Source organism: Pogona vitticeps, chromosome 3, assembly GCF_051106095.1.
Source record: "Pogona vitticeps strain Pit_001003342236 chromosome 3, PviZW2.1, whole genome shotgun sequence".
In the NCBI taxonomy this organism is placed as follows: domain Eukaryota; kingdom Metazoa; phylum Chordata; class Lepidosauria; order Squamata; family Agamidae; genus Pogona; species Pogona vitticeps.
Window position 1 is genome coordinate 116,261,526 of NC_135785.1, and position 14,043 is coordinate 116,275,568.

The 14,043-nt window shown below is 39.9% G+C and overlaps 1 protein-coding gene across 3 annotated transcripts in view; it reads left to right on the forward strand.

Annotated features, from left to right (window-relative positions):
- Positions 1-14,043, forward strand: part of LOC110077785 (transmembrane protein 150A) — a 47,994-nt gene that overhangs the window by 13,152 nt on the left and 20,799 nt on the right. For all 3 annotated transcript variants that reach the window (XM_072994939.2, XM_078391149.1, XM_072994938.2), the window contains exons 2-3: positions 689-736; positions 8,474-8,545. In XM_072994939.2, coding sequence (XP_072851040.1) covers positions 689-736; positions 8,474-8,545 — 120 coding nt within the window. The remainder of the gene's footprint in view (positions 1-688; positions 737-8,473; positions 8,546-14,043) is intronic.

Below are 14,043 nucleotides of genomic sequence, written 5' to 3' on the forward strand. Positions count from 1 at the left end.
TTTTGCAGATTAGCTTGGTGGTGTTTTGAGAGTGGTCACTGGGAAGTAAACAAATGGATTTTATTTGTAAGTCTGATTGTGCTTTGAAGGAATTGCATGGTTGGGAGGGAGCATGATAGGAACACAGTAAGGACATATTTCTCTCAGCTAGTAGTTTGACCATGACTTAGCTTAGCTCTGCTTTGTGTATGTGAAGAGCTGTGTGCTTGTTGCTTGAAGCACAAACACGTGGAGGCAACTTTGTGCAGTACTGTAGACTGTTTACATGAAACTGTTGTCTAAAATGGTGGAGTCACTGAAAGTCCCATGGGAAAACTGGGAGATGTGGAGTACATTAGTAAAGTGGAACCACCCAGCCCTCCACAGGGAATCCTTTAAAGTGGCTTTATCTTTACCACAGTGTCAAGCATGTGGTGGTATCATTCTGCTCTCTCTCTCTCTCTCTCTCTCTCTGGTCTACTTACTGTACCTGCTTGCTTTGTTTCTCTTTCCAGTAATTTTGTGTGGCTAATTGTTAGCATTCATACCATCAAAAGGAATTTTAAATAACCTTTAGTTCCAGCATCCTGTGTCACTGGAGACAGGGACACGTGTGTGTGTGTGTTCTATGATGCATGGAACTGGAATACAAGTCTTGGTTTTTTGAGGAGACCAAATGTAACCACTTTTATCTTTTCATTCCTTGCAGGTATGCCATGGCACTCTCTAACAATCACATCTGTCCGGTCCACAACTGGTAAGAGTTTTTCCATGTGTAGTAAGTAGCCTTTGCAGGTCACGGTGAATGGGTGTGTTACCTTTTCTGGTCTGTGAATATACTGTTTTCTGCAGTTCGTCTTCGCTCCATTGCCTGTATTCCCCTTTTAGCCAGTAAATGAGGAGACGGCCTGGATCTGGTCTTAAAACACAGAACAGGGATGTTTCTGCTGTGACACTAGTCCTGTGTCATCTTTTTCAACCCAACATTGACTGCCCAGGAGAGACATGTTGCAGCTGAGCCAGAAAAGCTCTGACTTTGAAAGTCGGAAACAGTTTGCAGTCATCTCTGCTGCAGCCTAATTCCTGTAACTCTATAGTGCATCATTAAAAATGTGTTATTTTAGAATGACAGTTTGCCCATATTTTCGTCAGGGCTTGGAAAAATAATCTTTTGAATGAGAGCTCCTAGAATGCTGAGTTTCTGGGAACGGTCATCCAAAAAAGCAACGTTGCAAAGTTTCTTTTGTTGTTGTTATTCTGGTCTTTTTGCTTGTGGAGAAAAATGGTAGAGTGTATGGACCGTTTACCTTAATTGAGGAGTGGACAAAATGTGCCTTGAATGCCATGTGTGCCCCCTGCCTATCCCCACCCAAGCCTCCCTCTTGCTGTTACAAGTGCCAGAAATCTGTATATTCAGCTTCCTTCATTGGATCCTCCACAGCTAGTGGTTTTGCCCTTAACCTGCCATTCCCCCAAGTCGGCATCTAATGACTTCCTCTTTCATAATGCTTCCTCTACATGTGTTTTGTTGCTATTGGTTTTTTTTTTGGGGGGGGGATTGGTACATTTTTGAGGTTATGTGGTCTTTGGTGGGTTTCAGGGGCAATAAATTGGTTCTTGGATTGCAAAGGGAAGGGGGTTCTTAACTTAGTGAATAAATAATAAAGATTCAGGGGTTACTTCCAGACAAAGCCTTGTTGTGGAATAGGCATGGCTTGTTCATTTATACTTTATAGGACTTCCACAAGATGTTTCTATCCCATTGTAATCCTCCTGCATTTTTCCCAGTGCTGGTTTCCAGCTTTTTTTTTTTAACCAGGAAAAATCCCCAATTTTTTGAAAGAGCAAAAACATTTCCACAGGTATTGATGTTCTGAGGACTGTTTTCCATCTCTAAGAAAAGTTTTCTAGCCACCTGAAAACCACACCCCTTTAAAAAAAAGTGTTTCTCATATAACTAGAGCATTTTCAGGCAGATTAACCAGTCATACTTAAGCACTCAGTCACAATAAATGTTGCAGTAGGCACAGTATTTTCATTCATTTTTAGTAATTATTTTAACTAGCACCTATAAACTTTTTGAAAAATATTAGAACTGAAGGGGAAAATGTTTACATGGGGGACTTCTGTAAAGCTATTAATAAATTAATGTTCTCTTGTTTCAGACATGAATGTGGGTGTGCATTGATGGAAGGTTGCGTGTGGGGAGGGGGCCAGCACAGACATGATTAACACATAGTCACCTGTGAATTTGTGTGTCAGTCATCTGTGAGGAATGTTTTCCCCAAGGTTATTTTTTAACCAAAGCAGCAGGAGAAATCTGCAGTCTAAATCAGAAGTTCATGTGGAGGAGAAGGTGCAGCTATCGCTCTCCCTCTGGCTGTTTTTTTAGAGCGCTCACTACTTCTGGGCTGCTTTTTGCCCACAGAAAACGTTGCTGTATATCTGTCCTCCAAGTAAAATTCTCTCCAGCCTAAAGGGTCTCTATGTGCAGAATCCAGCTGCAATAGGCAGTCACCTTTGTGGAGTTCCCTGGGCAGAATCCCATGTTCTGTGAACACGGATGGTTTTGTTTATCCGGGAGGTCCTTGACATGATACACAGTGACTTTGTAGCAGGGGAAACTACCTAGCCATGAGGAGAGCTGGGTCTGGAAAGCAGAGCAGGCAAATGTGTAATGGATACAGAGATCACACAGAAAGGAGGAGGTGCTGAGGGAGAAGAAGGACATGTGCCAATTGGCATCAAGTAGGAATGATTTCAATTGATACAGCCCCACCTTTCAGCCGATAACGCCTCACTCCTTTTTTTTCCCTTTGGCAAATGGTCATATCTTCCATGTTCCGTCTGTCTTCCCACATCCTGTGTAACATATGCTGTATGCCAACAGGGGAACTGTGTGGGTGGCCTTTTCAGCTTTCTGTCATCATAAAGAGTGCAAGTTCTGTTTTATCGTCTTATCAGTAGAGAAATTGGCAAGGGAAATCTGCTTCATTAGGAATGTAATCTGACCAAAAGTTGCAAAATTATCACACAGATGATTAAGTTGTACCCACTTCAAAACACTGAATGGGAAGGCAGGCATCCTTCCTGAGTCTGCAACCAGTTTTGTGTCCAACCAAGCTGTAATGTCTTCTTTCAGCACTTTAAACTGTATTTTGAAAAATTAGAGATACTACAGGATTCTGCCTTCACATTGGCTGGCAAAAATCTGTTATGTATTTATTCCTGAGAGTAAAAGTGAGAGGGGATATGGAAAGGGGTAATTTCTCCTTACCTGAAGTCCATGGATTGACTGATTTCCTTCAGAAATCAGTCTACTTCTCTTTTAATAACTCGCCTGTATTTGTTTGACTTGCAACTTGTGACAACACTGAAAGATGTTGTAAGGCACCATCTTAGCGTTTGCTCCTCTCTCCCCAGCCCCAACTAAACAAAGTATGCATATTACTTTTGGGGAAAACTGGAAAGAAAATCAAAACAGTATAACGATAAATTTGTTCACACTTTTAATTAAAGCCTCCCTGAATTAAAGATTAGTGTGGTAATACGGATGAAGACCTTTTAGTGGTTGGTATCTTTTGCATAGCTCTGCCTGCATAATGGGAGATTACGTTAATTAAAGAGGCCTTTCTATATTTTGGTTGTGTGAAACTTGTGCACAGTGATACAAACTGAAAGAAATCTTTAATTATCGTTAATCTGGCAGGACTGGACATATTATTCCTATTGCACAGGTGGAAGGAGATGTGTAATGTGATACTAGCTAGTATTTTGGAGTATTGTATACATAAAATGTTTTGTGTAAGTACAGTGAGGTTAAATTCCTCTCTTTCTTAAGGGCTCATGTAATTTTTAGAATATTTTCTTCATAAATACTAAGAAAATTCTAGGATACTGAAAACAAAACAACAACAACAAAACACAACCCTCTTTGACTCAAGAAATTAAATGAAACATTTACTAATGGTCTTCCACAATAGAAAGCATGGATATTTTACATTGTCTTGCCTTAGTTTCCACCCCATCCAAGCAGTAAACATTTGTTATAATATCATATAATCCAGTTTTAATTGTGAAGTATTTTTGATCTCTGAATGTACAGATGCACAAAATGCACACAAAAAAGGAGCATGTAATGGTTGTACCCCCACAACTCTGCATTATAGTTGCGTTTGTACAAGGATTTTACCCCAACATTATGGGCTGGAAGTTTATGGCTTGAAGTGTTTTCCTTCTTTGCTGTTTGGCTGCTGTGGTTTTTGAGATGTCAAAAGCCTTAGTAGGGAATACTAGCAAAACAACTTCTGCTCCGGTTTATAACTCTATTTATATGCTAATTTTAGGTATAGGCTGTATTCCATATGATTTTTAATGATTCAATGGCATTTCAGAGAGATTATTGTGCATCCCAGAAAGATGCCATTAATCATTTAAAACATGTATTTATTAGAGTAATTAACAAAACAGAAATATTACAGTGATAGAGCATGGCATTTTGGCATCCAGTCGGGTCTGATATGCATTAAGGCATGCTGTAACGAAAATGGCAGCTGTAGAACGGATAGAATGCTGCAAATGGTGGTCTTTGCCATGGATGAATTATGCCATCTTCCAGATGAATGTCACGTGACCGGTGTTATCTTCTAGGCTGAGATCATGTGTTGTCAGATGTTGATTTGTCAGTTATAGGAACAGGCAGTATTCATTTGTTAGATCTAGGAACATTTGATCCAGAATGTTGGAAATGAGAGAGGACTTCTAGAGATACACAGTCAGCAGCTTAAAATCACAGTGTCTCACCCTTGATGATGACCCTTCGAATCACTCATGCACTGCAAATGCCAGTGTAGGGAATACGCAATCCCTTCTATTCTGTAACTGCCACCTTGACTATAGGATACTTTAATTAATGCCAGAGCAACAGAAGTGGAAGCCAACATTTCTCTCTCTCTCATTTTTTCTTGCATTGTCTCTCTCTTCTCAAATAAAGAGCTCTCTGCGATCTGGCTCTCCCTTGGCAGTAATAAGATTATTGTTGACCATCCTTTTGCATCTGTTACATTTGGACATCAGGTGCTGCTCTCTTTTAAAAGGCTTGTAGGTCAGATGTGACAGGCACTGGCTTTTTTCTAATCATGTAGAAAAGCCTTTAAATGTGAATTTATGAGACAGCAAGGATTTCTCTAGTAAAGGTTTAGATTGGCTTCCCTTGAGCTGAATTTCTGAGGGCGATCTGGCCCCAGTTTTCACAAAGCTCAGCACAAGTCTCCTTCCAGTTTTTTAAGGGTAGTCCAGGACAACATTATTCCAGATGAACTATAGGGCATGCAAGGAGACGAGGTTGAGAATTGGCAGCATTTAATTCTTGGAAGCTGCTCTTAGGAACATTTCAGCCAAGAAAAGCAATTATTTCATTTGGCTTCTGCTCGTCCATCTGGGAAATATTGGATTCAAAGTGGGAATTGAGATAAAAATACATGCCTTTTTCTTTCTTAATGCCTAATTCTTTCTGAAGAAGAAAGAACTCACCAAGTTTCCTTGTAGCATAAACAGAAAAATGATAGGACTGAATTGGGCCAAGAACTCTGTGGGGAGGAGAGAGAGGGAAGGAAGTTGCCTGTGTTTGTTTTTTTTCCCTTTAAATAATTCCAGTGTGTAAACAAAATTGAGCTTAGGGAGGAATTGGAAAGATGTTAACTGTCTCGCATTTGTGGTTTTTTTTTTTTTTTTTTGAAAGATTGGAGGGAGAAGTTGGGTACTTGCCATTTTTAAACCTTGCATTTCTGAGCTGGTGCAAATGAATATATTTCCAGATTGCTATGGGCCCTTTTCTCTTCTTTTAGTTCTTCTGCTTTTAATTTACTATTAGCCAAGCATTTTAAAACCCCAGTTCATTAAAGGTCTTACTTACCTAAACACTCTCATTGCCTACTTCCAGTACTGGTTTGCGGTATTGCCAGTACTGCAAACTATTCTGCTGCAGTTGTTGAAGTGTACAAGTATGAGCACACATAAAGGGGTGAACATCCAGATTTTGTCAAAGAATCCTAAATTCTATGACTGCAATAGATCATAGTAGGAGCAAATATATTATGAACAATTTACCTGACATAGTTTTGGCTTACAGAAACATTGGACTGTTTGCCCGTCTTACCACCACAGGGATATCAGAAGGGACAGTGAGAAGGCCATAGATTTAAAGCTTTCAGGATGCCAGATCCAACTGATTTTGTAGTAAGCCCATGTGGCCAGTGTGATGTAGGGGGAGGATTTCTGTGACATATCAATTTTTTTTTCTGCAACTTGTGTTTGAGTTTATGTTAATGAGTAATCTGGTGAGAAGGGGCAGATTATTCACAAACATGTTTGAACTTGCTTATGAGTTCAAATGTATATTGCAGAGAAAATGAGAAATGTCATAGAAATTCTCCCCCTAGTGATTACTGTCAAACTGAGGTTTTTGGAAATGTATCCTTAGGCCCTCACTGAGCGATGAATTGGTGACCTTTGGCTGGCCGTATTCTCTCAACCTCCCAAGAGAACTACATAAAGTTGCCTTTGGTCAGTGGAGGAAAGGCAAGCTATAAATGTAACTAATAAAGAAAGATACAAAAATGTGGATTTATAGAATAGATTGTTTTGGTTGTAACATTTCCATGTGAAAACCAGGAGCATCCAAACTAGGGCTGGAGACTAGGAAGGTGAGGTTCAGAACAGGTAGGTACTAGGAGAGAATGTGAACGCATTTCTAGAAACTTCCTTCCTACTTGAATTTGGTAGGCGTCCAGGAAGAGGGCACCAACAGGCTTCTTGCTTGCATTAGGCAAGGGGAGGCTCCAGGGTAGAGGTGCTTTGGTGGATAATGCTCCACTCTGGGCAGGACATGTCCCCAAGATTACTGAGAGATACCACTGTCAGCCCATCAAGTGTGTGCTGTCATGGTGCCCCTTTCCATTCTTGTGTGATCTGGCCATGCCTGCCCTTTCCAGACGGCTACACTATCTCCACCAACATCCAAGTCCTGGAGGGGAGTTCAGAAATAGCCAGTTTTCAGGGGTAAGACTTCCTTAAGAAAACCCTTCCTGAAAGGCCAGCAATTCAAGGTCCTGCCAGGATGAGTTGCTCAGGGATCCCAGTCCATGTCGCATAGTCCTCCTTCAGTGAATGAAGGGAACCATCTCCCAGAAAGTGAGGGGGTAATTGCTAAGCTTTGTGAAGGAGGAACAATCCATCTGCTCTGATTCTTGGCCTGGGATCCAGTAGTAACAATAAGAAAAACAGAGGAGAAGCCTCCCCCCCCCCTTTCGCTCTGGGAAAACTTCACGTGAAAAGATTAAATGGGGGCACAAATAACCAACCCATCTAGCTTCTCTTCACTCAGTTACTCCAGGAGTTCCTTGTTCTCATGGGACAGTCGGAAGTGCATCTGCTAGGCCCAGTCTTCTGGAGCCAGTCTTCCAATCATAGATAGGTCAAGGGGTACCTGTCAAATTCCTGAGAGGAGAAGAGCTATCAGAGGAGGAACTGAAACACTTTTCCAGTGATCGGGAATGGCATTCTCCTCAGAAGTATTGGTTCCCACCCCCCCCCCAAGCTTTCTGAGATACAGGAAGTGTTTCTCTATGTACCCACATTCTGAATAAGGATCGTGTCTGTCTGTCTGTATCTGGCCTGTATATCTCTGCTTTTGTCTCTCTTCAGGAGTTGTTTTTATTCTTCTACTGCTTTGCCTTTGTTTTAAAATGCACATGTGCTCATTGAATATGTTGCACTGTCTTGAGAACATTTAGACAAGGCATAGGTATGTACTGCCTTTGGTGTTCATGTGCTATTACAGTCTGTTACAAGTCATCTTTACATATGCCATAAAAGCAGCATGTAACTTTATGTTTAAAATCTGTAGACAACATGAAAGGCTTTTTATTTAACTAGGTTTTCTTATGTTCTGTGGAAGCTTCCATAGATTTTGGCTTGCAATTAATGTTACTGATCTGCTTCTATATTCACTTATTATAGCCACTGCAGATTTGCAATTAACCTTGGTTCACAGCCATTCGGCTGTTATTCATTGCTCTAGGAATGTGTTTGTTCATTTTCAAACTAAGAGTTGAGATCCACAGAAGAAGCCCATACTTTCACAAGAGTTGTGTGGTATTGTACAATGCTCTTAGTATATTACGTAGCCAGTTGGTGGGTCTTTATGGTCTGTTTACAGTTGAAGATCTAAGCGATTCTCTATTTATGTAGGTTACCATTCATGTCTCTTATGCTATCTATGTTCCTCCTCCCTTGATCCTGAGAATGCCAAATGTAGCCTCAAGTCTCCATAAATTTGGGTGACATTCTTTTACCTCCACATGTTGTCAGCTTTCTGAATTGACCCTTGCTTACTAATCTGTTAGTCCTCCTCTGAGGAACAGCTTTTAAAATGTTTTGCTTTGTTTAGAGGTCAGAGGCTTCATGTAACACAATCCTTTTTCCTTCACTACAGGATTTATAATCTGTCTTGTGAGCTAGATGGCCCTCTTTCCTGCTGCACACTTGATCACATTCCTCTTGTCAGGTGAGGAAATATCAGTTTTTTTGCATCCTAGGGGAAGAGGGTAGATGGTGGGTGGAATTTAGAAGGATCCTGGAGGCCTTCATTGCTGCCTGGCTCCCCTCATGTATCTGTTGGCATTTCTACAGTACTATGTTTTCCTTGTTGATACTGACTTCTTCTAATGATGTAAGCTGCCTTAGGTCTTCTTTGAGGAGAATGGTGAGGTAAAAAATATAACAAAGAAACAAACAAATACCATATGTTAAAGGTAAATACTAAACCAACCAACCAACCAATGAACCAAACAACCAAACAACAATATTTCCATGTGTTAAGAATAGAGACAGCACTGATCTCAGGAAACAAAAATCAAAATACCAAGGGGTATCCAGGAATCAACCCTGAGTGCTCATTGGAAGGACAGATCCTGAAGCTGAGGCTCCAATACTTTGGCCATCTCATGAGAAGAGAAGACTCCCTGGAAAAGCCCCTGATGTTGGGAAAGTGTGAAGGCAAGAGAAGAAGGGGATGACAGAGGACGAGATGGCCGGACAGTGTCATTGAAGCTACCAACATGAATTTGACCCAACTCTGGGAGGCAGTGGAAGAGAAGAGGGCCTGGCGTGCTTTGGTCCATGGGGTCATGAAGAGTCGGATACAACTTTAACGACTAACCAACAACAAATTGACAGATATAAACTTATGTGAAGCATACGTGGGCATAATTCAGAATGCTGCTTATGGCGTACAGAGTCCTATACAACCTGAGTCCAGGCTATCTGAAGGGCCATGTTTCCCCATATGAATCTGCAGCTTTAAAGATCTCCAGGATAGGCTCTTTTGCTCCTACTGTAGGCATGGTAGGCCCATTTGCTGAGGATATGAAAAAGACCATTCTTGGTAAGTGCTCCAAGGTGGTTGAACTCCCTTCCAGGGGAGGTTAGGTGGTTCTGTGCCTCCCTGTTCTTCAACTAACAAGCAAAGAGTGGTGCCCCCCCCCGTAAGTTTTTGGCAACACAATGGTTGCTGAACAAGCAGTTCTTAATGACTGTTGCATTTCCCCCCTTTTCCCTCTGAAGTGTTTTACAATTGTTTTTGATGTTGTTTTAATGTTGTTGTAATACAGTGATCTGTTTAATTGTTTTTTAATATTATAACTTGCTGTGTTTTTCATTTTCTCTTTTTAAAAAATGATGCTAATCGTGTTACTGTTTAATAATGTTTTGAGCTTCCTTGGGTTCCAGTGGTTGGAGAAAAGGATGTAATAAATAATGTTAATCAAAGAAGAAAGTGGGTTTAGGATAAAAAGAACAGTATCAGTGGGATGTTGTGAGTGATGAAAAATGTGTGCAAGGTTTTCATTTTGCTAGACTGACAGGCAAAGCCAGTATCCAGACCATAGAAAGAGAGCACAGACTCCTGGTTGGTTCAGTATAGAGGTTTGCCTAAGCTGTTTTTGCAGACAAAAGCCTGATCGTGACTGTTTTCTATTGCCCAGAAGTGGGAAGTTAGTAGCAAAAGAATGTCTTAACAAAACCCCTTTAAAGGTTGGAGCACCATTGTACTTATCCCTTAAAATCACTGCAGCCCCTTAAACCTGTGTCTTCCTAACTCCCAAACCCCCAAATGTGGGTGGATTGTAGCTCCTGTGATCCTTGGCTGTTTGTTTTGAGGCTTATGGGAATTGTAATCCAGCAGCATTTGGAAAACTCCCAAGCTTCCAGTCTCTCCCTTACATTAAAGCCCTTTCTCTCTTCATACCCTTCATCATCACTGCCAATTTGCCACACGTCTTTTTGGTAACTGGAATGGAGGGTGGCTCTGCAGCTACCCAAACTGCCACAAGTTAACGTCCAATCGCTTTCTTGAGTTGTGTGACTGTGAGAACAGCTGCTCAAGGTACAAGCAAGCTCCTCTCAGGTCTTTGACTGGCTTCTAACTCTTTCCTCCTTAGGAAATGGTAGAGGTTCTTATCCCAATAGGAGATTGGTTCAGAGTACATACAGTATATTAGAATAGAATGCATCAGCAGAGTTTATTCTGGAAATTCAAAGAAGATAAAAAAAAGAAAGAAAGAAAGAAAAGAAAAGAAAAGAAAAGAAAAGAAAAGAAAAGAAAAAAGCCCCAAACCAATTCCAGGGGCTCTCAACAGAGGGAGAGGGAAGACAATGCTGCACATTCTTCAAAACCAGCTGCTCTTTGTCTCCTGTTCTGTCAGAGCTATTTCCCTTATGGTCTTTACCTGAAAGATTTGTGTTCCCTCTCCCTACAATTTTCTTTTAACTGCCACCACCACCACCACTATGAACAGCCCTCTGTAGCTTTTGGAATTGTAGCCCTGTTAGTCTTTGCAGTCATTTCAGCAAGAAACATAAAACAAAGCAAAAAGCAGAATAAGACATTGTGGCACTTTAAAGACTAGCTCCTATACTGTATTTTAATGTAATCTTTTGTGGAACATTGTCTACTTTTTAAAACATATGAGTTAGAACATTTTGTCACGTAGTCCAGTTAGTCTCTTAGGGTGCCCCAACATCTTTTTTTCCCTTTGCTTTTGCCTTATTAGCTTGTCTGGTTGTTGACAAGGTCTGTAGTATTTTCTAATATCTGTACGACAATAAAAAAAAATTGTAGACTCTTTCTAAATAATAAATAGCAATGCTTCTAGAGAGGAGTGTTACACCTCTCACTATACCACTTTTTGAAAAGGTGAGGTCTCTCTCTGTTATGCCTTTAGCATATACTTGTCAAGATGGAGAGACTAAAACTTAGTGTAAACATTTTTTTTAATTGGCGGGAAGTCCCACAACTCTTCACTCCCTCAAAAGGTTAATGCAAAAAATATTTATTTACATTCCAAGTTGTGAACACCCGCTAGCAGGCTGATCTGGGCAATTGTTTAATTCCTTCTTTCTATAGTTGATGCCAGCAGAACAGAAATGACATAATGCACAGCAGATAATTGCCACTAATAACTGGGATGGCATATTTCACACATAGAGCAAGACAACCCCACACATCACTTTTAACGATCTGAAGAATCCATAATTGCCACTAGATAATGACTTCCTGTTTGTATTCTTGTTCATGTGCCAAGCTTGCCATGCAGTGAGGAAGCCGTGGGGACATGTTAATTAGTGGTAATTAGCAGCTGCAAGTGACACAGTTTCCTTTCTGCCTCCATAACTATGGAACAGGATTTAGCCTATTGCCTGATTTCTTCCATAACTTGATTAACTGAAGAAAGGTGCCTAGTGTTGGGAAGACAAGTTTTACTTATCTATTCGACCTTGCGGAGAGTTCCTGGGAGTCATGGGAAGGGATAGGGTGTCCTACCATCTCCTGAGCAATTGATGCAGGCAGGCTAAATTGTGTTTGAATACCCCTAAAGACCTTCAGCAATTCAGACCTTTAATGAACTACCATATGTTGCAAGCACATACAGTAGCTTTTTCCAGTAAGAGAGGATTAACAACATCATTAAAAAAAAAAACACAACTACTGGGACTGCTGGTTTCTCCTATAGTAATGAATGATGTATGACTCATTGCCCCTAAACCGTTGCCCTTTGAGATCATTTTGGGGAACTGTTGTTCATTTCTGGATTTCCAAGGGTATTTTCCAAAAAATAATCGAAAGCTAACACATTTAGTAATTTTGTTATCATGTTGATCTTCCAGTTAGAATAAACAGTAGTGGAAATAGGCCACTGTGTACAAATAATGAAATGCGCTTTAAAAAAACAATTTGAAGGTCTTCCTTTCCCCTTCTCTCTCTCATTTCTATCTTTTGCGTTTTTGAAATGTACTGATTCACCAGTCACTGAAGGTTAGAGGAATCTAATTCATATGTATGTGTTTTTTTGTGGATTTTGAGTTATTTGTGCTAAGAACTAACCATCTCTGATTCAGAGGAAATCTAATAATCAGCCAAGCCAGACATTTCTTGCAGAAACTATTACATTTAGGACCTAAGCTTTTAAAGATAGGCAAATTCTCTAATTGCATATATCTGTTATAACCTGAGCGTCTTTTGAAACTTGTTAATAGTTTTTATTACAGATTTTGTGGAAATTCAGAATAGCTTAAAATAACAAAGTTTATTACATGAAGACCCATAGCTATTCTCAAGGTAGCTTGTGAGGGGAATGGGATGACATGGTGAGGGCTCATCAGGGCGAATTTGATTTAAATCAAACTGATTTTTTTAAAAAATCATTAAATTTTATCCACCCTAGGTCCCACCAAAAAGGATTTTTATACTAACCACCTTGGCTTGTACTGTAGCATGTATAGCCATTTTTTTTAAATCACAGAGCTTAATTGTTCTTTGACATTCTCCTGAGATAATTTACTCCTCCAATTGAGTATAAATGTTTCTTAATCTTGTACAAAGGCTTGAAAGACTGTTAAATTTCCTATGTAGAATGATAAGTGGTTGTATTGGATCTAGGGCTTGCAGGGTTGAAGATCCAAGACTTTCTCAGTAGTAGGGTCTGTGACATCATCCCCGGATTGGCTTCCCTGTTCCCAATGAGCAATCCCCTCAGTGGTTGAAAGAGAAATGGAATCAGAAGAACAGTGTATTGTTGCAAGCTTTCTCTGCTGTAATGCAAAACACTGTTAAGTTTGCTCAGTCCTGAATAGGCAATTTAGAGCCATTACAGTCACTAAAGACCTTCTCTTCAGCTATTCATAGGTTCCAATGCAGCTGCCTGATGTTTGGACTCCCCTTATAAAGGAAAATGTTTATAGTGATAGTGAGTATCTGCACTTTCAGATTTATCACTATACCACTGCAAATGATAATAATGCAGTGGGCTGAATCTAACATCAGTCCTACCTAGGGCAGATTTACTGAAATAAAGGGGACTTGCTAATCATAACTTAGGCCCATTTGTTTCAGTGGATTTCAAGTAACAATTTTATATACAAAAATCAAGTCCTCTAAAGTCATTCTTTTATAAGTGACAGGATTGAGAATTTTTTGTTTTTAGCTTGGAATATTTTATCTATAATTACCAAGTTAATTACTGAGATCTAAGTCCTGTTGTTTGTTCCAATTAAAGCAGATCTACTGAGTGGCTAGTATTTTGCTAAACGAACATACTGTATATGTAAATCCTGTTGATTCAGTAGGATCTGTAAATGAGACTAACAACTTGATTTAGCCCTAAGTTTGCATTTTAAATGTGTCTGCATTTTCTCTGTCATAAAATTCTTACAGAAAATAAAACAAGGTTTCTTCAGTATTTCTTGAGTGGCACTTTCTACAGAGGCCCCCCATCTCCAAACTCAGTTCTATAACATGAGATAAAATGAGAGTACAATGCTATCCTTCTCTACTTTTTAAATCTATACATATCTATGTGGTATAAAATGAATTATTTTAAACAGCTTTATAGCTTCATTGATTGATTGATCTGTGGTAACAAGGATAATCAGAGGAATGGGAGCTGAAAAGGGGTAACAGAATCTTCAGCTGTATCTCTGTGGTACAAGAGAACAGGATCTTGAGAG